General features: G+C 48.4%; 1 protein-coding gene across 1 annotated transcript; it reads right to left on the minus strand.

The window, feature by feature from the left end:
• Nucleotides 1–805: 805 nt before the first annotated feature.
• On the minus strand, nt 806–22,607 carry LPO (lactoperoxidase). The gene is made up of 12 exons (XM_047081117.1): nt 22,535–22,607; nt 21,581–21,668; nt 17,235–17,395; nt 15,482–15,599; nt 15,005–15,134; nt 14,032–14,238; nt 12,201–12,525; nt 9,659–9,819; nt 3,824–4,076; nt 2,791–2,964; nt 1,553–1,790; nt 806–1,366 (listed from the first exon to the last, which is right to left on the minus strand). Exons 1-12 carry the CDS (start codon nt 22,605–22,607, stop codon nt 1,159–1,161), a joined length of 2,136 nt encoding a protein of 711 aa, XP_046937073.1. The 3' UTR covers nt 806–1,158.
• Nucleotides 22,608–24,015: the final 1,408 nt, after the last annotated feature.

Raw genomic sequence — 24,015 nt, forward strand, 5'->3', positions numbered from 1 at the left:
CTCTGGCTCCCTTTCCCTGGAAGCTGGGAGCCTGAAGGTGTGCAGGATGCTGAGGCTTATGTACCCATAGGAGCCCCAGGCCACAATAGCACCTCCCATAGCAGGAGAAATACTCCTCTCCATTTCACTGATGATGGGAGGGACGCTCAGAGAAGAAAGAGACTCATCCAAGGGCTTGAAGAAGTGGGTGCCAGAGCCAGGACTGCAGCCAAGTCTTCGGGGTCCTGGGCTCCTCCCACAGGGTGGCTCCATCCACTCCACCAGTCAGGGGATCTGGAGGTGCTGACTGGGCTGACCTTACCCGGAGGGTCATTTTAAAAGAACACATGAACATGTATTGGGCAGCGGTACAAGGAACATTCTGGCCATGCCCCTTCTGAGATCTCACAGGCTCCAAGGACTGCCCTAGAAGAAGGAGGTATTTCCCAGAAGGATTTCTGGAAGGAAAATCAACTTTAGCTGTAGGATTATCCAGGCTGGGACAACCTTTCTGTTTGACCCCTTGATGGCACTTCAAACCCTCTCCCTCATCTACGGCCATTGCTTCTTTCCCCAGGATCCCCTTGCCTCCCACTTTTCTTAGAGAACTCTGAAATTTCACCAAACCATGCCTTCTCGCCCCACAGACCCGTGCACACATCTTAGTGGTAAGACGTGTCTGCACTGTAAACATCTAGTTGCTTATTTGGCAGTGGTCCCAAGGCCTGCTTTTGGAAGGGAACAGTGTCATTGCCACCATCATCAGTCAATCATCAGATGTTTATTGAGCCCTTGCTGTGTGCTGAGCATCATGCTTGATGGCACGGGGGACACTGGGAAGCAGACAGAAGTCTCTGGCTCAAGGAGCTCACAATCTAGTTTGAAAGGAGAGGAGGAAAGTTAAGAGTGCAAAGACCATGGCCTCAGTCAAGACTTGCTGCAGGGAGCGGATGGCATGGAAACAGTGGGATTCAGGTGGAAGAGCTGGAAAGGCAGAGGTGCTGGCCTTGGCTTTGAGCGAGGTGTGCATCTGGTGAGTGTCAAGAAACCCAGCTGAATAGAAGGGCCCGGATGGGGTGTGCAGCTCTAAGGGACGGGGTCACTGAACTTGCCTGAAATGGCATCATGGACCAAAGGGAGCAAAACTGCACAGTGTGGGAGGCTGGGAAATCTGGGCCCCTAATTCTCCACTGAGGCCCAGGGTGAAAGGTCCAGCTTGTCAATGGCTGAGCAATCCACAAAGCCTTGAGGGTAGTTGTTGGCCTGGAAGGGGTGCCGTGGGACCTTGGTGATGTGGGTGTTGTCACAAACAAGGCGTGAGAAGGACATTTTCTGTAGAGAGTCCTGCTGCTTCTCAGTGAAGACCCCAGGGTTCTCCCACCAGAATCTGCAGAGACAGAAGCAGGGTCTGTCCACACAGCTCAGGCGGTGGCCCCTCCCTCCCCACTGTGCCAAAGGGGAAGGAAGGAGGTCACTGGGAACACTCTGAGGTCTGGACTAGTCCTCACACAGGACTTGTCCACATCGCAGAAGGGTCTGCTCACCCCTGCCTTCCTCACAAGGTCTCACTTGCCTGTCTCCATCACGAATCTGCTGGAACTGCTTCCCCAGGAGGCAGGCCAGGAGAGATCCCACTCGGCCCCTCTTTACCAGGGGCTCAGCAATCGCCCCAACCCAGATGTCGATGTTGGCAGGGGTCCCGTAGAGATCCAGTAACTTCTTAGCCAGCCTCTTGTTCTTCAGCACAGCATCCAGCTCCTTGAGTGTCTGGGGCTGTGAGAGGTCACAGAAGCTTCTCCAGGAGTTGTACCCTAGGGCAGAGGGGCTGATGCTGTCTCATCCCAGGAGCTTCTCACCACAGCCCCCCTTGGGGACATACCTGCCCCAGCTCCATCAGCCCCAGAAAGTCTGGACTCCTAGCCTTTGGGACGGGGTGGGCAGGGATCCATTGTTTTACACTTGCGGTACTTCAGGCATGAGAGGGCTAGCAGGTTATGTGGTGCTTACTATGGGTCCAGGCACTATTCTAAGCGCCGTAAAAATATGTAAATTGAAGAACAGAGATGTTAAGTAACTTGCCTAAGGTCACATAACTAGAAATGGCACAGCTGGGACTTGAACCCAGGCAGTTTGGCTCTTAATTACTACATTAAATTGCCTTTCATGGGTATAAAAGAAAGGTCCGATAGTCATTGGTTTCTCTCTATTGTCCTCTCTCTCTCTCTTTCTCTCTCTTTTTTAAGTTTATTTATTTTGAGAGAGAGAGATAGCATGAATGGGGGAGGGGCAGAGAGAGAGAATCCCAAGCAGGCTCCACACTGCCAGCATAGAGCCCAATGCGGAACTTGAACCCATGAAGCCATGAAATCATGACCTCAGCCAAAACCGCAAGTTGGATGCTGGAACCGACTGAGCTACCCAGGAGCCCCTCTATTCTCCTCTCCTGATTCATCTCAACACAGGCCCTACTGATCAGTCATCTGAATCGGCACTAGACATATACTATCTTTATCATTGCTGCTCTAGGTCTGTGACTTTTCTGGGATTTTAAACTGGTTTTACAAGTCAGTTGTTGATCTCTTTTTCATTTGAGGAGCTCCAAGATGGTATCAGATATGTTCTCTTGTCTCCACATTAGGGAAAATGGAAGACGCCATTTCACAGATGAACAAAATGAATTTTAAAAACTGGTATCTCTGCCTTATGTTTTAGAATTGGTCAGATCCTTAGGGTTAATGGAAGAGAGTCCCCAGGAACCCTAGAAAAAAGCTAAAAGTTCCCTGGGCCAGGCAGGACCTCAGGCCCACTCACCGGGCATCCCGTGGTCTCGACAGCGCTGTATGTTGATGGCGGCCAGGTCAAAGCCGTGGATCTTGTGAGTGGGCTGGAAAAGCTTGCCGCGCAGCTCTTCTGTTATCATTTTATTCTGATTCATCAGCTTGGACTTCTTGGCCAGCAGGCCCCTGATCAGAGGGTCAATTCCACCTGCAAGGGAGAGCCAGAGGTCGTCCTGGGGATGTGGGTAGCGTGAAGCTATCTTCCACTGCTGGCCCCTCTCCCTCCACCTGACATTTCCTCTCAGGTAAAAGTAGGGCCAGCTGAACATCACAGGTTGGAGGCCGGGAGAGAAGAGCCAGGTGCAGCCTGCAGAGTATGCTGGGGTTGGAGGGCAGTCCAGACTGCCTGCCTGGGGCCTGGGGTGGGGAAGACAGAGGCATTACTGGGGCAATGGCCTGCCTATAAGCTTCAGAAGTTTTCTGGAGCTCTAGCTCAGAAAGCCAGCTCCTTCTCCTTCCATATGTTCCCCCCTGGAACTTGGAAGTATGAGAAGAGGTGGCGGAAGCCTACACAGAATGGCCCTGACTTGTGAGGCCTGAGGTAAAGCCAGTTGCGACACAGCCCAACCCAAGGTAAAGGGGAGCTGGGGCCAACCTTTGGCACGTGATGGAGGTAGGAAGCCCTAGAGGAGAGCAGGAAAGAGCAATTTATTTCCCAAGCTCATGAATTCTTTGTACAGGGGTCAGAGAAGCCTGAGGCAGGGAAAGCCCAGGCACCTTCGAGGCCAGAGGAGGAGAGAAAGAATAATAACTGATATATATCGACCACTCCCTGTGTGTCAGGAACCATTGTGGGGTGCTCTCACATTTATGCCACTTAATTTTTTGTATATCCTAGTGAGATAGGTACCATCGTTCCCATTTTACAAATGAGGCTCAATGAGGTGAATTCACTTGCCCAAGGTCACGCGGGAAGTGCCTGGAGTCTGGCTTCTACGCCAGGCTTCCCTAGAAGCGGGCCACAGAGTGAGACTGCCCGGTGACAGTGCTTCCCCAAAAGGACGTACCCTCTTTGACCATCCTCCAGGTGTTGAAAAAGAGGGTGTGCAGGGGGAGCTCTGCTTCTGGACCCCAAGGCTGATAATTCTCATCCAGGCGGGACATGGTGGAGGGGACCTCCGTGTGGCCAAAGCGGAAGGCAAAGGTGAAGACATTGGAGATTCGGGGGTCAGCAGATTGGTTGTAGCCTCTGTATGGAGGGAGCCACTTCTGCATCTCATCACCGAGCACAATGGGTAGATAGTCCCTGAAGGTGATAATCTGGAGGGGGTGGGGATACATATCATGAGGAAAGGGTAAGAGAACACTTAAATCTCCACAGAGTGAGGCTGGAGGAAGCTTCAGCTGAGAGGGATGAGTGTTCAAAAATCTAGGAGGGCAAATGGATAGCATATGTGCCCATTTCCCTTCCTGTGACCATAGCAGACATTGCTAATTGATCATGACACTCTTTCTGCTGGCCGCTCGTGTTATAGATGGAATTGTGTCCCTTCCAAAGTCATATGTTGAAGCCCTAATGTGAACTGTATTTGGAGATAGGGCCTATGAAGAGGTAATTAAGGTTAAATGAGATCATAAGAGTGGGGCCCTCATCCAGTTAGGACTGGTGTCCTTATCAGAAGAGAGAGAGAGAGACTAGGAAGGTACACATACAGAGGAAAGACCATGTGAGGACACAGAGGGAAGGTGGCCATCTGCAAGCCAAGGACAGAGGCCTCAGGAGAAACAAAACCTGCTGCTACCGTGGTCTTGCAGCCTCCAGAACTGTGAGAAAATAAATTTCTGTTGTTTAAGCCTGTTGTTAATCAGTCTATGATATTTTACTATGGCAGCCCAAACAAACCAATATAAAACCTTAACTCAAATCATCTTTAGGTAGATACTTTTCATTCCTTGGATGATTTCCTACAAACATCTCCAGCAGCAAGATTTCTGGATCCAATTTAAAAATTAATATTGAATTATGGAGATTTTTGAGAAGAAATAAAGGGAGATGTCTCTCTTTAATGGTTAAAACTAAGTGCATGGGGCTTCTGGTCCCAGAACAAGATGGAGGAGACTCATTTCCCCCTAATCTTCCACACTAAATATACGTAAACACTCTGGAAATTATTCCATAGACAACATAAATAGACTTTCAAAGCTGGAAAGAAGGTGGACTGGCTGACGACCTCAGGACTTGAGGAATGACAGCACAGTGAGTTCCTGTATGCCCCCAGACTGAGTGCAGGAGAGCCTGGCAACCTGGAACCCCCAATAGGAATACACAAAAGGAGCCAAAGGGAGCCTGCTCTTTCTCTCCAAAGGACTGGGACGGGGGAACCCAGCAGAAACCTAGTGGAGAGCCCCCAGACCTACTTCACAACCCAAGCTCTGAGCCGTCCACAACTCAGGCTGGTGGATGGTCTGATATGCCTGCATTGGTGGCAGCAGTGAAACCCCATATCTCTCTGTTCTTCACACAACAGCCATAAAGAGACCAGGTGCAGTGGCTGCTGCTCCCCTAGAAGGTTGCTGGGCAACAGAAGGCAGCCAGGAAAGGGCCTTCCTGCCTTGCAGACTGCATCAGTAGGCACTGAATGTGAACCCCAGAGTCACCAGAAGAATGAAGCAGACCAGAATAGCACTGCAAAGGCTCAGGAAACAACTGTCACGGGGGGGGGGGGGGGGCGCCTGAGTGGTTGAGTCAGTTGGGTGTCCGACTTTGGATCATGTCATGATCTAGCAGGTTTGTGAGTTGAAGCCCTGTGTTGGGCTATTTGCTATCAGCAGACAACCTGCTTCAGATCCTCTGTCCCTCTGCCTGCCCCTCCACTTCTCTTTCTCAAAGATAAATTTAAAAAAAACTTTAAAAAAACCTGTCATATGAACTAAAGCCCACAAAAGTATGCCAGACATACATGTTAAACCCAAACAGACTTAAATAGGATCCTGAGTCTCCTAACATAATAACTAAAGTATCTAGGATATCATTTAAAAAATCACTCATAATGCCAAGAACCAGAAAAGCCACAGTTTGAATGGAAAGATAATCAATTGATGCCAATACCTACATGAATCAGGTACTGAGATGATCTGATAAAGATTTTAAAACAGTTGTCATAAAAATGCTTCAACAATCAATTACAAGTTACCTTGAAACACAAAACAGACCATCTCAGCAAAGAAGTAGAATTTATAAAAAAAAATATTGGAACTGCAGAATTGAAAAATACTAACTAAAATTAAAACTTGTTAGGAAGACCCAGTAGTAGAGTGGAGATGACAGGGTAGAACTAAAGACAGATCAGTAGAATTAACTCAATCTAAGCAACAGAGAGAAAATAAACAAAACAAACACACAAACATCTCAAACAAACCAGAACCTCAGGGCTCTGTGGGACAATAACAAAAGAGCTAACACTCCTATTAATGGAGTCCCAGACATAGAGAAGAAAGGGGTGGCTAAAAAAGAATTTGAAGAAATAATGTCTAGAAACGTCCCCAAATTGGTGAAAGACATACACTTACAGATTCAAGAGGCTGAATGAATACCAAACATTATAAACCCAAAGAAATGTACTCCAAGATGCATTACAATTAAACTTCTGGAAACTAAACACAAAGTCTTAAATATCACCAAAGAGAAGCGACACATTATCTACAAATGAACACCAATGTGAAACCATGGAGCCCAGAAGGAAGGGGCATAGCATTTTCCAAGTGCTGAAAGAAACCAGAAGGAAGAGTAAAATAAACCTGAAGCAAACGGAATAGGCTAAACAAGAAAAGTCTTATTAATGAAGAAAGACCTTAGACAGAATTCAATGTCTGTTCATGATAAAAACTCTCCATACACTAGGAATGGAGTGGAACTTCCTCAACCTCATCAAGAGCATCCACAGAAGATTTACAACAAACATTACACTTTTTTAAAGTTCATTTATTTTGAGAGAGAGAGGAAGAGAAAGAGAGTGACCACAAGCAGGGGAGGAACAGAGAGAGAATCCCAAGCAGGCTCTGCACTGTCAGCACAGAGCCTGATGCGGGGCTCGAACCCATGAACCATGAGATCATGACCTGAGCTGAAATCCAGAGTCAGATACTTAACCAACTGAGACACCCAACCAACTGAGGCACCCCAACAAACATTATACTTAATGGTGAAAGATTGAATGTTTTCCCTCTAGGATTAGGAAGACAAGGATGCCAGTTCTCACCACTCTTATTCAACACAGTACTGGAAATTATAGCCACTGATATAGGACAAGAGAAAAAAACGTTTAAAAACATAGATTACAAAAAGAGAGATACAACTGTCTTTATTTGCAGATGACATGATTGCATAGAAAATCTTTTTTTTTTTTTTTTGAAAATCTTAAGGATTCTACAAGAAGGACTCCCCAAACTGAGCTCAGCAAGGCCAGGGTCAACATATAAAAATCAGTTACATTTTTATGCACTGATAAAGAGCAAGTGGCAGGTCAGAAAAAATGTAATACCATTTATGACTTACCCAAAGAAAATGAAATATTCAGGTACAAATATAACAAAACATGTACAGGATCTGTATGATAAAAATTACCAAATGCTGATGAAGTACAGCAAAGAAAACCTAAACACTTAGGCACACTGCATTTACAGATTAGAAAACTCAATGTTGTGAAGATGTCAATTCTTCCTATATTAATCTATAGTTTTGATACAATTCCTATCAGAATCTCAGCAAGGTTTTTTTTTTTTTTTGTCGATGTAGATAAGCTTATTTAAAAATATATAGGAAAGGGACAGACCTGGAACAGCCAAAACAATTTGGAAAAAGAATACAGTGGGAAGAATCATGGTTCCCCATGGTAAGTCTTGCTGTGTAGCCAGAGTAAACACTGTGGTGCTGGTATAGGAATAGACACATAGATTAACAGAATAGAATAGATAATTCTGAGATAAATTCATATTAATGTGCCCAAAAAATTTTTGATAAGGAACAAAAGCAATTCACTAGAGGAGGGATAGCCTTTTCAGTAAGTGGTGCTGAACAGTTGGACATCCTGTGGCCAAAGAAAATGAGCCTCACCCTAAACTTCACACATTATACAAAAATTAACCCCCAATGGATCACGGCCTTAAGTGGAAAACATAAAAGTATAAAGCCTTTAGGAAAAACCCAATAAAAATCTTGGAGATCTAGGACTACAGAGAATTCTGAGATTTGACACAAAAGCCCAACCCATGAGAGAAAAAAAAAAAAATGTGTCCTGATTGGACCTCATTAAAATTAAAAACTCTTACTCTGCAACAGATTCTGTTAAGAAAATGAGAGATTGGGAGAAAATATAAGTCACATATCTGATGGAAGATTTGTATCTAGAATATATAAAGAACCCTCAAAACTTAACATTAAAAGATAATCCATCTGAAAATGGGCAAAATATATGAACAGGTATTTTACTGCAGAGGATATACAGGTGGCAGATAAGCACAGGAGAAGATGTTCAACATGATTAGCCGTTAGGGAAGTGCAAATTCAAACCACAATGAAATAACACTACATACCTATCAGAAAGAGTAAAATAAAAAACAATGACAACAAATCACGACCAGGATGCAGAGAAACTGGATGTTTCATACACTGCTGGTGGGAACATAAAATAGTACAGTTACTCCGGAAAATAGTTCAGCAGTTCCTTTTAAAACTCGAAACGGACTTGCGATATGACCCACTGCACTTGGGCAGAGTTTTCCCAGAGAAAGGAAAACTTACTTGCATGAAGAAATGTATACACGAATGTCTATAGCAGCTTCATTCATAATAGCTCCAAACTGGAAACTCTCCAGATGTCCTTCACTGGGTAAATGGTTAAACAAACCAGGGAATACTACTCAGCAACAAAAAGGAAGGGACTGTACACATACAACAGCCTGGATGAACCTCAGGGCAATTATGCTGAATGTAAAGAGCCAGCCTCAAAAGGATACATACTGCATGGTTTTATCTAGGTAACATTCACCAAACAGTACAGATGAAGAGCAGATTAGTGATTGTCAGGGGATAGGGACCTGGGAAGGGGGAGGGTGGATGTGGCTATCAGAGGGGGGCAGGAGGGAGTCCTGAGGTGATGGGAGAGTGAAGTATCTTTATTGTGGTGGTGGTTACATGAAACTACACATGTGATAAAATTGCACAGAGCTACACACACACACACACACACGCACGCACGCATGATTGCATTTAAATCTGGTGAAATCTGAATAAGACCTTTGGTTGGTGTCAATGTTAATGTCCTGCTTTTGATGTTGTACCGTAGTTATGCAAAAACATTAGCACTGAGGAGGCTGGGTGTGTGTACTGTTTTTTTTTTTTAAACAACTTCCTGAGAACCTATAATAATTTCAAAATAAAATGCTTAAAAAATACATGCACAGTTAATTCTAGTTAGTCAATCAGCCAATCTACAATAGCAATGGACTCTGCCTGTGACATGTGGCTTAGGTGTGGAGAATTGAAAAAGAAGACAGTCCAACTGAAATAACCCAAAGAGCTCTGCAACAGTCAGTCCCAGGAGAGACGGAGCCTTTGGTCCCAGTGATGGTGGCATCTGGGCAGGCACACTGAGTGACCAACAGACAAATGACTCTCCAACACTCTGAGTTCAGGGATTCATTTTGAGGCAGAGAAGCTAGAGAAACAAGAAGGAGGGCTGAAATAATGAGGCAGTGGGAAGGAAGCAGCGGAGGAGAAGGGAAGAGGAGGTGCGGAACACAGAGGAGGTAGCTGGAGGGTGGCTGTGGGCAGAGCAGGGGTGGCGGGGCGGGGGGGCAGAAGCTAGGTGGGTGAGGGAGGCAGTGCTCCTGGGCTTCTGTACCTGCATGAAGGCTCCCAGGATTTTTCGGGCTTCCTGGTAGAGCTTCTCTCCATCCCAGTGAGGGTTGAGTCTCTTTAGTTCTTTGGCCAGCCGGTTGTGCTCTCGGAGAAGGAGGGTGTGGGAAGCGGCCAGCAAGGTGTGCTCGGAGGCTCGGAAATCTCCTGAAAGTCCAGAAGGCAGGAAGGTTGGTTCCCCCTGAGTAGCCCCAAAACCCAGTAACTTGCACAAAGAAATACATGATAGTGCCCCCAAGGGACCCTCTCCTAAGCCCCTCCTTCCAGTTAACCTAAGGGAAGTCAAGTGGAATGGGATGGGGGTTGGGATTCAGAGGTTTGAATCTCAGCTCCACACACATGATTTTTAGCTGGGTCACTTTGGACAAGTTACTTGGCATTTCTAAGCCTCAGTCCCTGTATCTGTGAAAACGGGGATAAGAAGGCTGACTGCACAAGACTGTGCTCAAAACTACAGATGACATGAAAAAGGAAAATTTTGCTAATTACAATCCCAACTCCTTCTAAGATGGGGCAGTACAAACAGATAAGGGCTTTTGGTGGAGAGAAACTTTGAAAAGTTTTATGAATGGGAGTTTGAGGGCAGGTTCCTAGGTAGGGTCGAATTTGTCCATGTAACAATGGGAGAAGTATCTAGAGATGGGGGCCTTTGGAAGAAAGGAAAGAAGAGAATGACAGGATAGGAGGTCAGCTAACTGGCAAAAGACCAGGTGGTCACAAGGGGATTTCTTGTGTCCTCTAATCTTTAGGAAAAGTCTATTAAATTCCCAAATGCTTGGTCTTACCGGATATTTTTGTGGAAAACAGGAAAGGGCTCAGTTTTGTATCTGGATTGATGTGAGATATGTGTGAACACAGAATCTAAGAGATCTACCCAAGAGATCTGGGCCTATGGACTGGCTTTCTGCCATGTCCAGGTGGGTGGGGCGGGGGCGGGGGTTATCCTGACAGAGTAGATTTTTGGAAGAGGAAAGACCTCCAGGCGCCCAAGGCAAAGAGGACCAGGAGGACATGAGGCCCCCAGAATGAACAGAATTGGGGGGCTTTGGTTGTGCACAGGTTGTATGGAGCAGGGGCCTTGTGCCAAGTTTATAAAAAGCCTTAAAAATATGCATTCCTCTTAATCTAAAATTTCTTCTTCTAACAAATTATCTTAATAAAATTATTAAAAATGAGTCCAGGGGCGCCTAGGTGGCTCAGTCGGTTAAGCATCTGACTTCAGCTCAGGTCATGATCTCGCAGTTCCTGAGTTGGAGCCCTACATAGAGCTCCGTGCTGACAGTTCAGAGACTGGAGCCTGCTTCCGATCTGTGTCTCCCTCTCTCTTCTCCTCCCCTCTCCCCTGCTCGTGCTCTCTCTCAAAAATTAACAAACATTAAAAAAATTTTTTTAGGGGCGCCTGGGTGGCGCAGTCGGTTAAGCGTCCGACTTCAGCCAGGTCACGATCTCGCGGTCCGGGAGTTCGAGCCCCGCGTCGGGCTCTGGGCTGATGGCTCAGAGCCTGGAGCCTGTTTCCGATTCTGTGTCTCCCTCTCTCTCTGCCCCTCCCCCGTTCATGCTCTGTCTCTCTCTGTCCCAAAAATAAATAAACGTTGAAAAAAAAAAAAAATTTAAAATTTAAAAAAAAAATTTTTTTAGGGGCGCCTGGGTGGCGCAGTCGGTTAAGCGTCCGACTTCAGCCAGGTCACGATCTCGCGGTCCGTGAGTTCGAGCCCCGCGTCGGGCTCTGGGCTGATGGCTCAGAGCCTGGAGCCTGTTTCCGATTCTGTGTCTCCCTCTCTCTCTGCCCCTCCCCCGTTCATGCTCTGTCTCTCTCTGTCCCAAAAATAAATAAACGTTGAAAAAAAAAAAATTTAAAAAAAAAAAATTTTTTTAAATGAGTGCAAAGATTCATCAACAAGGATATTCATTACCTAAAAACAATAAAGTAAAAATTAAAATTAAAATAAAAAAATAAAACATAAAAATAAAAAAAAACAGGAAAACTAGAAATGACTTAAGTGTTTCTAAATAGGATTGAGAAAATAAATCATGATAATGTATGTCAGGGAATATCAGGCAGCCAGTAAAAATCATGCTGGAGAATATTTAATGATGTGATACATTAAGTGAAGACATCAGGTTATAGAACATAACTGATAGTATAACCCCAATTATGTAAAACAATGTAGAACTGTATCTATGATTTAAAAAAACCTGGAAAGGTGGGCATTAAAAATGTTAACAATGATCATTTGTGGGTGGTAGGTTTTTCTTATTTGTGCTTCTCTGGATTTAACTGTTTTGTTTGTTTATTTGTTTGTTTGATGGTGAACACATGTTCTTAGATTCTGTATTCATCCGGGCCCTTCTACCAGTCCTGGACCAGTGCCAGAGGCAGTGGGGGCTTGGTGTGCATTTTTCCAGAAAGCATGCAGAAAGCAGCAGCAGTAAAGCCTCTCTGGAAGCTACCTAGCAGCCTCCTGCAGTTTTTCTGGTCTCTCTCTGCTCCCAGTCCTTGGGCCCCTCTGTTCCCAGCCTGGACTCACCTGCCAGGAAGCAGGGCACTTGGGCCGTGGTGTTGATGAACTCACAGGGGCTTGGCTTCTTGATGTCAAAGGGCAAGTAAGCCAGTCCGTGGTCCCAGATCTCCTGGTTCACAGCCATGAGGCCCAGCGGGCTGCTGAGGTTTCGAAGGCGGCTGGCCAGGCTGGGCTCAGGACCGTATACAAGGCTGGCATCCAGGAAGGAGGTCAGAGCGTTAATCTGATCTCGAGCCAGGGACTGATAAGGTGGAGTGGGGCAGACGAACCCAGCTCGGAAGAAAGGCATGCACTTCCCTTGAGTCTTCACCTTGGGGTCATTGGGAGGGAACTGCAGAGAGATTGGGGGGTGGGTGACTGGGCAGAGGTGGCACAGCTGGGATCTGGCAACCTCTCCCCAGGGTGGGTCTGGATGCGGCTGGCAAAGATGCTGATGGAGCCCTCCTGGGACCCTGGGACCAGACACTGATTCCAGATGCCTCCTGCTGACACTATACATCCTGAGCCACAATGCCCTGAAGTTCATTACATCCCACTGTGTAAAAGGTCTGAGGGGAATCATTCACTCTTTTATAGCAGAGGTTCCAAATTTTTGGTGGGGAGGGAGTCCTGAGATCCCTGGACAGGGAAGCAGGACAAGAAATAGGAAAGGCTTTGTTAATAACTACTATGAACGGAGTACTTGAGGGGTTCAGTCAGTTGAGCGACCGACTCTTGATTTTGGCTCAGGGCATGATCTCGTGGTTCATGGGTCGAGTCCAGCACTGAGCCCTTCCCGCACGAGTCCTCCCTCACAAACTCCCCCCTTCCATTAAGCCTCCCCCCAATGAACACTGTGATGAGCCCCTGAGTCCAAGTCTGCTTGGTATTCTCTATCTCCCTCTCTCTTGACCCCTCCCCCATTTGCTTGCATGCACTCTCTCAAAAGAAATAAACAATAAAAAAATTACTAAAAACAGCTACCACTTATTTATTTTGGATCTAACATGTGCTATGCATTATGCATACTTTATCTCACTTTGGTCCTCAAAAAATGTAAGGTAGATAATTCAGTTCCATTTTACAGGTGAGAAAATCGAGGCTCAGAAAGGTTAAGTAATTTGTTCCAGAACTTGTAAACAGGAAGGGAAATATATGGGATTCAGATCTAGACTGACTTCTCTCCACAGTCCGTGTTCTTTACACCACAGCACAGAGCCTTGATTTGTTTGAGTGAATAAATCACTATCTAACTGTAAAATAAGAAAAAAATGGGGCACCATTGCAAGTGCCTCTCTCTTCCTGCTGGAAATCCCCACAAATCCCTGCTCTCACTCTGATTCATCCATCAAATTGCAGCTCTTTCTGGGAGCAGCCGTCAAAGACCCCGATGACTTACAGCAGCGTTCTACAAACTTCACTGTGTATAGAACGAATCTCCTAGGGATCCTGGTATAATGTAGATTTTGTTTCCCAATGTCTGGGATGAGGCTTGAGATTTTACATTTCTAAGAAGTCCCCAAGTGATGCCAATGCTGCTGGGCCAGGCACATAGACGACCCGCCCCTCCCCAGAGCTTCCCAATTTCACCATTAGTGGTTACTTGTCCATTTCCCACACAGGCTCTTTGTCCTTGAGGAAAGGAACAGTGTCTTATTCACCTTTGAATCCCCAGTGCTTAGTGCCATGCCTGGCACGGAGTCGATGATTAATGTCTATTTATTGAATAAATGGATGAGTGAATGAATGGATGGGTGAGGCTTGGGAAGCTGTCAAATCAGCATTCGAGATCTACCATGAGGTACCCTGCTACGTCAGGGAGGCAGGGGTTTTGTCACCAACAGCTGCAGGGGCCTACCATGATGGGGAAGCAGTTGTCTCCCTGGATACAGTACTTGTCACACTGGGCTTTGGAGTACTCGCTGCTCCCCAGCTCGGTGTCGGGGGCAAAATCCAGGTCATGGTCCACAATTTGACCCCACTGCATGAACAGCAAGGACGTGTTTTGGTCCAGAACACCCTCCTCACTCAGGTAGCCTGCAATCTTGTTGGAAACCTCGCGGGCCTACAGATGGAGACAGAAGGGGAGGAAGGATTGGAGGAAAAAGTGCTTTGAGGAGTCAGATTCAACTGCAGTTTTATTGAACACCCAGGGTATAACAGGTACATTTAATCCCCATGACAAGTTTGTGAGGTGGGTGGCATTACACCTTTTCTGAAGGTGAGGACACTGGAGAGGTGAGGCCAATTTCCAACGGGCCTGCAGCTACAAAAGGGGATAGTAGGGATGGGACTGAACACACGTCAGCGGGAATTGATGGCTTGCAAGGCCAGTGCCCTTTCCACTATGGAAAAGGGAAAACAAAGACAGGCTGCTTGTGAAGCGACAGGGAGGTGCCAGGTGTCTGGGAGGAGGAGAGGGGCTCTGGGGGAGGGGCTGCCAACTCAGAAGAGGCCAACAGATAGGACCTCCGGGCAAACAACAGCTGATGCACCCCAGGGGCCGGGGCGGGGTAAGCGCGGGCAGGATGGGGCAGGGAGGCCATCTGCCTGGGAGACCCCAGGGTATCTGGCCTGTGGGCAGCTGGGACGTGACCACCACGTGGCTGGGCTCCGGGCTCCGCTGCCCTCTAGTGGCACTTAGGGGAGCACGGCCCGAGCCCGTCCAAGTCTCCACCTCTCCCCGGCTGCGGGCCCCACCTCGCACCTCCGCCCTCCCACCTATTTCTTCTTCCGTTCCGTGCGCGTTTGGGGGCGCTTCCCGTCCTCTCTGGGTTCTCCCCCTGCACCCTCCCGCTCGGGGCTCGCGCGCACCCCGGGCCCGCCCTCACCGGCGGGAGCGGGAAGCCGTTCCGCGTCCTCCCCGGCGTCCACCCGAAGGGCAGGGAGAGCCCGTCCTCGTACTCGGCGGGCAGCCAGCGCGCCAGCGCCCTGTTGGCGGCGCCCAGAGCGGGGTTCCTCCTGAAACCGAGCAAGACGCGCCCTCAGCCTCGGCCCGCGCTCCGGGCTCCGCTTCTCCAAAGCCCTGGGGGACCCGTAGGGAAGGGGCGGGACTCCGCCCGAGGGAAAGGGGGCGCGGGGGAGGCGCCTCTCAGACGGGGAGGGGGGTCGCTGAACTGCGTCCGCTCTGAAGGCGCGGGACTACGGCGGCCTCTTTGGAAGACGGGGAGCTCGGGAAGGGTCCAATATGAACGGGTTCCGGTGGGCCGCAGGCCCGGGAGGGGGAGGCAGCGGGGCTTCTGCCGGGAATGGCCAAGCGGCAAAGCCCCTAGCTGGGCCGCCCCCGACAACTGCCCGTGCCCCCTCACCTGTTGTTACAGTCTCCTGTAATGGTTCGGTAAGGATTGTCCTTGTCACATTTCACCACAGGAACGGGGGCACCACAGCCCACCTCCCAAGACAGTGCAGTCAAGTCCAGGCTAGGTTCTGAAACAGAAGGGACGCCAGAGGGGCCGAGTTCTTTCTCCATTCTGAGGCACGGCGGGGGAGGCAGGAAACCGAAAGCAGAGGGGAACTTACTTTTCTGGGAATGCATTTGTCTGTTTTAGGTAAGCATTTCTCAGGTGGTTTCTTGTTTAATCCTGACAACTCATTGAGGTAAGAGGTTTAATTCCCATTTTACAGATGAGAAACTGAGACCACAGCGCTCAAGGGACTTGCCCAAGGCCACACAGGTAGTAACTGTGAAAGTTGCTAGCATTGTTAGTGATTTTTTTTTTTTTAATCAGGGCATTCGAATCAACAGATCTTTCTTTTAGAACGAAAATACCCCTGAGAGGTTAAGCACATGTTAGTAGGAGTTAGTCTGACAAGACTGCTTTTCTTCTTCTAAAGCTTCACTGACATCTAAAGTACCAAGCAAGCAGGAACCTAGATAAGGAAGATGTTGGGAAGATACAGGTAATTTTTAAAAACTGTTTATTATGGAGAGAGGGCAAGTGGGGGAGGGGCAGAGGATCTGAAGAGGTGGCTCTGTGCTGACAGGCTGACAGCAGCGAGCCCGATGTGGGGCTCCAACTCACGAACCACGAGATCATGACCTGAGCCAAAGTCAGATGCTCAACCGACTAAGCCACCCAGGTGCCCCGGGACAGGTCATTTTTAAGTGAGGGGCGCTGTGGTCCTGGGAGGAGTAACATAGTGGGGCTTTACGCAGCAGAGGCTCCCGTGCTGGCACAGAAAGGAGAGAACTGCTAACCTCCTAAAGCAGTCTCTGATCCATCCTGGTGCCTGCATGAAAGAGAAGCAAGGGAATCTTGCTCTATGGGGGCTTCCTCAGGGGACCATCTGTGAAGGTTGGCAGGGGCAGGGGTGCAACCCTCTGTACCTTTTGAGTCTCAGAGTCTAAAGTGATCCCTATTTCTCCCTACCTCATCCCAGTTTCCTTCTTTTGGAACTTTGGAATTTGCTCAAGTCCTAAGCCTGCTATCTTCCTGGACCTGCTGTTTTCCCAGGAAGAACTTGCAGCCCCTTCCTCTGGTTGGGACCAAGCCCCTTCCTCCCTGACCCTCCAGAAGCTGTGACATTTGGTAGGGGTGGGAGTGGACAGGTTGGAGATCACAATCAATCCGTCACCTCATTGTTTCAGCTCCATATTATGCAAGACAAGATGGAAATCTCATCTCCTGTGACATAATCCCAGTAAATCCCCCTGATACAGGTGGCTTACATGTCTCCTTTATGGAGACATAAAGCACAGTAGTGGTGACACTGTGGTTTGGGACAGGGAGCCCATGTTTGTTGACTTTAGTACTTCCTCTGGACAGAGGCTTTACAGATGGCATTACACAAAGAGCATGAATGTCCCCTTATTTGGAGTTGGCAGTGTGACCTTGCTGGGCTTGAGTTCCTTTCTCTGCAAACAAAACAAAACAAAATAAAACAAAACCATACTGGCACAGCTGTCCCCTCAGCCCCTCCTTGCTCTGCAAGCCCACGAATCTGAGCAGGGAGAGCCAAGGAGGTGCTCCTAATAGGGGATACAGCTTTTGGTGACTCCTGTTCTCTCCTGCGGGGTCATGGCCCCTTCCCGCCATCAGAGGGTCAGTGGGTTTTCTGTACCTGTGGCATTGGTCAAGGCCACTTTCTGCCTCAGTCTCTTTAAGGATTCCTCCCACACCTGCCCGTTGCGGATGGCTGTGCGCGCCTGGCCTTTGGCATGCTTGAGGTACTCCGAGAGCTGTCGAGTGGTGGGTGCCTCTGAGCTCATGGCGGCCTTTAGCCTACAATGGAGAGCGACAGGAGAGTCAAGACTGGGCCCTCCAGCTCTGAAGCTTTAGAAGGGGTGTGAAGGGATGTGTGTCTGGGGAGGAGCCACCGGGTGTGGCGGCAGTGCGGGCAGGAGACAAGCACTCCCGCGCTCTCAGAATCTTTCTCATTTCCTTTCTGATGCCTCTGGAAAATCTCTTCTGGGAGGAGGAAGCTACAGTGTGTCTTTAAGCTTTGTTGGGTCTGGTTCTGAGAAAGGGCAGGCAGATGGAGGTGAGCGCTTCCTGAATTAGAATCAGAGGGTTGTAGCTGTGCTGGCTGGGTCAGAATTAATTAGAGAAACTTAAAAACACCTAAGCCCAGGATGTCCTGACTCAGACTGAGGAACTCCTGTCATGTAGGAGTTTAGAAATAACAAGAGAATTCTAGAGATAACAAGCCTAGGGGCCTTCAGTTCTTCCCATGGAAACATCCTTAACTGCAGCTAGCCCTGGAGTTAGCGTGGAGTTTGCTTCGATGTGGGCTGTAGCGTCCAGCCTCTTGCTGACCATTTTGGGGGCAAGATGTTCAGCCTTTTTATTCTTAATTTCCCATGTGTAAAGGGAGAAGCCCAAATCCCTGCTACTAAGAAGTTTGGGACAAACACAGAGATGACTGAGTGCAAGGTGGTGTTAGGAAAGTGCCTCCATGAGAATCCACCACCCCTTCCCCGTGCCTCAGTCTCCACACATGTGGGAGGAAGGGTTCCGTGGGATGATATCTATGGCTCTGAGACTCTGAAATATTGGAAGTTGCTCAGCTTCTCACAAAAGACAGCTCTGCTTTTGGGGTACAGTTCACTGGCTGCAACAGCTGGCCTGATCTATAGGTTAGGTTCTTAACTATTTCCAGGGTGAGGGGGCATGGTGTCTCAGTCTGAGGGACTTCCTGGGCAGGTGGGACAGGGACAAGGATGACTGGGATGATTGCGCTCTACTTGGCAGGCCTACCCCCGACCAGCCTCCCCTAACCTCAATTAAAAAGACCCAAGACAGTAAGCCAGACTGTCTTTTTGCTGCTGTTGCAAGAGACTGCGTGGCCCAGTGGCCAGGAGGGCTACACTGTCCAGTATGGTAACTTCCAGCCACAAGTGGCTATTTAAATGGAACTTCATTAAAATTAAATTAAATTCAGTTCCTCACTGGTACTAGCCACATTTTAAGTGCTCAACAGCCACACATAGTTACTGGCTCCTGTATTGGATGGCCCCAATACAGAAAACCATCACAGAAAGTTCTGTGGGCCCGTACTCACCTGGAGTTGGGGCTTAGGAAGCAAGATTTGAACATTGGCTGGTTTGACTTGTGACTGCCACTTACTAGTTATGTGCCCTTGGGCAAGTTACTTAACCTCTCTGTACCCAGCTTCCTTATCCATAAAATGAAATAACGACATTTCGTTGAGCCATGCTATTTGATCATTTTGACCTCAAAAACAAGCTATTTCATTGTAGTTCAATTTAGCATTTCATACGGTTTGGGGGAGGAAGGACTTGAGCTGTATCTGGCGTGGAATACACACATGTGTTAGCGTCAGCGCCACCGTCCTCATGGGCCAGGGCCCAAAGGGTCCCCCACCCAATAAACAAGGTGTGCTGCTGGGCCTTCCAGGGCTCCACCTGGAAGGTCCCACGCAAGGTTCTGCGTGCTCCTTCCTTCCTCCTGTGCCCTGGGCTCTGCGTGTTTCTCCCGCCTGAATGCGGGATCCCTCCTGCTTTGCTCAGGGCTGGGCTCCGTGGGATCAGCCAGGGTTTGGGAAGAAGTCTTTACCCATCTCCAGGCCTCCACCCTCATCCTAGCCACCGTCGCCTTCATCTGGACGGCTGTAGCAGCCTCCTGACCAGGGCCCCGCCCCACTCCCCATCTCTCTCCACCTCCTGCTGTCTGTTCCCCACATGGCTGCTGGAGCGCACTTAGAGTGAAAAGCAGACCATGGCACTCTGCTTACCCTGGGACATGGATGAATCCATCTGCTTATTGCCCACACACTCCTATTGTGGTGCCATCACTGCCTGTACCTAGTTCCAAAACATTTTCATCACCCCCCAAGGAGACCCTATACCCATTAAGCAGTCTCTTCCAATTCCTCCCCTGCCCTCCTCCGCCAGCAACCTCTAATCTGCTTTCTGACTCTATGGCCCTTAGCGTCCACCTCTCTGGCCTACCTGCACGTGTGCTCCTCCCTGTCTACCACCTCCACCAGCATTGGGCTTCTTTCTGTTTCCCGAGCACCCTAAGCTCTTTCCCGCCTCAGCACCCTTGCCTTTGTCCTTCCCAGTCCCTGGGATGCTATCCTCCCGGCTCTCTACATGGCTGGCTGCTTCTCATCCTCCATCAGGCTTCCCTGATCCCTGGCCTAGAGTAGCAACCATCGCTTTGTTTATTTCCTTCATTGGATTGTTTGTGTAACAAGATGGTTATGTGTGATTCTTTATGTCTCCATGAGGCCCCTAAGTCCAAGAGGTAACCAGTAGGAATGAAGTCCAAAGCATGGCTGGTCAGTGCACAGCTTGCAAAGGAGGTGATGAACACTGATTTTGTGGCCTTTACTGTATCCTTACCTTGGGGCTATAAAAGGATTGAAGTTAAGGAGGGAGAGAGAATTTTTGTTTGGAGATAGTTACTGAAATACCAAGTACTTCCCTACTGCCACCATGGGGCTTCCTCTGTGCTTTAATTCTAGTGATAAGGGACTTAAGAGGTGGGCTAGAGTCATGGCCAGTGGCTGATACCTGCCCAAAGAGCCTACAGGGGTGGAGGCTGGCACCACGCACTTAACAGAGTAAGCCAGACAGGGCCACACTGCACGGGATCTGTATATCCTCCAGCAGCAGGGTGAAGCTTGTAGTCTTCTGGAGCCTCCTTAAAAGTCACCTGGCTCAAGAGGGTGTGGGGAGGTGAGAAAGTGAGCCAGATGCTTCTGTACTGAAGGTTGGAGCTGTAAGCTACTGGCCAGAAATTTCTCTGGGTCAGGGAGCTGGCAGCAGAATCTCTGAGACAGCCAACAAGTGCCCAAGGTGGGGAAGACCTTCTGACCCCTTCAGGGCACTAAGTTGTGAGGTGACTTAGACCTTGCCCTTTGCTATCTCTCCTCCACCCCCCCTCCCCCCAGCTTAACCCTGAGGAGTCAGAAACCTGTGTTGGGGGATTGGGAAGAACCCAGGAAGGAGGAACTAGCAGACCGTGTTCCATTTCTCATTATAAACCTAATAAAGCAGCTCTGAGCCCAGGGATGTAGGAAGCTCTAGGCTTTGTCTTCTTACGCTGACATTTAAGTTCCTGAAAGGATACTGTTCTTGGGACTAGAAGTGGCTGGAGTACCTCTTGTCTTCTAAAAGTAAAAAAAACAGTTATGGAACTGCTTAAAAGTCATTCAAGGGCCAAGGAGGAAGGAAGCCCCAATTCTAGTGCAAAGGGACAGCAAGAGGAAGGAATAAGGTTGTTTTCTGCTCAACACAGTGGTTATTCTTGTCTGTATGCCTCTAGCTTGATGGGCATCCTGAGAGCTGGGACCCAGTTTTCATTGCTTATTTCAAAGATCCCAGCCCCTAACATGTGGTTCGAGGGTGGCTGACTCTGCTGGTGGGCTGTGGGGTCTCCAAGTGCCCTTGGATCTTTTTATGGCATTGGGGTGCTGCGCCCCCTAGCTGCTTTGGGTGTAGTTGCTGATGGCTCACACCTGTACCCTTGTGTGATTACTGAGCCAATCCTTGCTTAACTTCCTTCTTTGACCTTTCCAGCTTTGCCCTCTCACTTCATTTACAGCTCTCCCAAGAGTAATTCTTAATTAGTCACCTGCCCATGAATCCATGTCTCAGGTTCTGCTTCTAGGGAACCGGGCTTATGTCAGTCAATATTATTTGAATGAATGGAGAAATTCTACCAACAGGCTTTCTGAGACTCTGTAATGCATGACCCAAGGAAATATCCAGCCATGTGGAAGAAAGTGCTTCCAGGATTAGATTAGGCATCCTCTTCAAGGTAATTTACAGGCTAAGGATTTTAAGACTCCTATTTGTCACACACTCAGAGTTGGGGGGGGGGGTGGTATCACAGTTTGGATGATTGCTTTCTCACTGGCTTGTCAGGGCTGGCCTAGATGTGCTCGTCATTAACCGGAAGCCTAGCAAGGGAAGTACGCTGTGTCTGTGTCTCACGTACCTGGTCCTGGAATCCAGGAAGGCCTTGTTGACTTGGACCTTGACCTGATTCACAGCATCAGAGATGGCAGCAGTCATGGTGGCCCGTGCTTGGAGGAGGAGGGACAAGGAGCAGAGTATCTGACACCATTCCTTTGAGATACCCTCTGCTTCTGTCTCCCTCTTTCTCAGCCATTACCCTCACCCCTCAAATCCAAGCAGGCAGAAGATTGAGATTAGGAAACATTCACAAGAATCCTCAAGGAGAAAAAGAATAGAATGGGAAGAATGCTCTCTGATCCTTGATAAGATGTCGGAATTGCTCTTCAGAGGTCCACTAGAATACCCAGGGATGGGATTAAGGTGTGTGACCATTCAGGTCGGCTTGGGCTACTGGGCTGTGGGGATTTTTCTGGGTTTTGGTGAGGTAGACACGTAAGTGTCCATCAAAGGGCTTAGCTGATCACCAGGGCCCTGAGGTAGAGAAGGAGTGGTAGGAATTCTTGTTCTCACTTGTATTGGGGTCTGGAGCATGGGAGGTGGGGTGTGGTGAGTTAAATGGTGTCCCCCCAAAATACATGTCTCAGAATGTGACCCTATTTGGAAATAGGATCTCTGCAGATGTAATTAATTCAGATAAGGTCATAAAGGTACAGGATTAGGGTGGGCTCTAGATCCAATGACTGGTGGTCTTATAGCAAAAGAACACACAGGATACACACAGAGAAGTATGTGAAGAGAGGCAGAGATTAAACTGATGTAGCTATAAGCCAAGGAGTACCAAGAATTGCTGGAGCCACCAGAAGCCAGGAAGAGGCAAGGAAGGATTCCCTTCTAGAGACTTTAGGACCCTGCTGACACCTTGACTTTGGACTTCTAGCCTCCTGAACTGTAGAATACATTTCTGTTGTCTTCAGCCACCCAGTTGTGATCCTTTGTCACAGCAGCCCCAGGAATTCAATATGGAGACACTTACCATTTGTGGCCAATGCTGCAGCCTGAAGCAAGGTCAGGAAAGCTAAGAGGACTGAGAGATGGAGGGCTTGCATTGCTGAAACGAGACCCAGGATCAGATATGAGCCTTGTAGAGCCCCCATGGGAGGGACGGAGTCACAGAAAGGGATGGTAAAGCATAAAAAGCCCAGGGAACAGCAGATGCCCTAATATTGGAGTAGAGGTGGGGAAACTACAATAACTTAAGTTAGCATCAATCATCTGTGCAGACCCATGCCTGCTATTGGGAGACATGGAAAGAAGCAGGGCTGGAAGGGAAAGAACTCAGGCTTCAGGGTCAGGAGATCTGGAGTTAAAGTTCTGCATTTCCTACAACTAGCTCTGTGACATTGGGCAGGTTACTTAACGTCTCTGGGCCCCTGTCCTGGCAAGTGAGGGCCAACTGATACAGGATGTCTGATTCTGCCCTGATAGCCTGTGACCTGAGATCTTGTACCTGTCTTGTCACAAGTGTGAGAAATGCTGTTACCAAACCTGGAACAGGTCTTTGGAGTTCCCCTCCTTCCTTCCCCTGGGGATGTATTGCATCCGGGGAGCATGCCTGAGAAGCAGGCACTCAGCTCCTCCCTTCAGAAACCAGCAAGGGCTTCTACCCTTCCTCAAAGAGCCAATTTGATGGGAGCACACGAATGAAAGTTGTGACAAAGCTCAGGGCTCCCCTGGGCCCACAGCTGTGCCCCAGGCTGCCTGGAGAGATTCCAGATCTTAGATTAACCCCTTCATTGTGAGCTTTAACCCTGAATGTAAATCATCAGACAAAAATACCTGCAGCTTTGTTGGCTGATGAGGGGCTTTGGGGGGTAGAGTGTTCATGAGGTTTGGTGGTATAGAACCAAAATACCTTTAAAAAATGTTTATTTATTTATTTTGAGAGAGAGAGTGAACATAGGAGCAGGGGAGCAGCAGAGAGAGACAAGGAGACAGAATCCCAAGCCGACTTTGCACTGTCAGCGCAGAGCCTGATGTGGGGCTCAAAATCACCAACTGTGAGATCATGATCTGAGCTGAAATCAAGAATTGGATGCTTAACTGACTGAGCCATCCAGGTGCCCCTGAACCAAAATATGTTTTGAGGAGATTCTGGCTCCAGCCCCAGGAAGCACCCATGGCATGAGATGAATGATCATTTGTTTGTATCATGTTCTCGACAGGCCCCTCAGATTTCACAGGTGGGCATGGGTTCTTCCATCAGTGTGCATTCACTGGTTGGATTCCAGAAACACACCAGGGAGAACATCTCAGATTGGCTGCTCCCTCCATATCTACTTGAAGCTTCCTAAGAGAAATTGTGGTTCTGGAGCTTTGCCTGAGAGGCCACCTAGGTGGTCTTATGGACACCCTCTTGGATACTCTCCCCTTGAATTAGGCCAGTCCAGAAGAGGACTATATCTGGACCAGGTAATTTTGGTCTCCGCCACACTTCCCCAGTCTTTCCCTCTGTCC

This window comes from Lynx rufus, unplaced genomic scaffold (assembly GCF_022079265.1).
Source record: "Lynx rufus isolate CCGP_SWC_20201006 ecotype Redwood Valley unplaced genomic scaffold, mLynRuf1.p SCAF_18, whole genome shotgun sequence".
Taxonomy (NCBI): domain Eukaryota; kingdom Metazoa; phylum Chordata; class Mammalia; order Carnivora; family Felidae; genus Lynx; species Lynx rufus.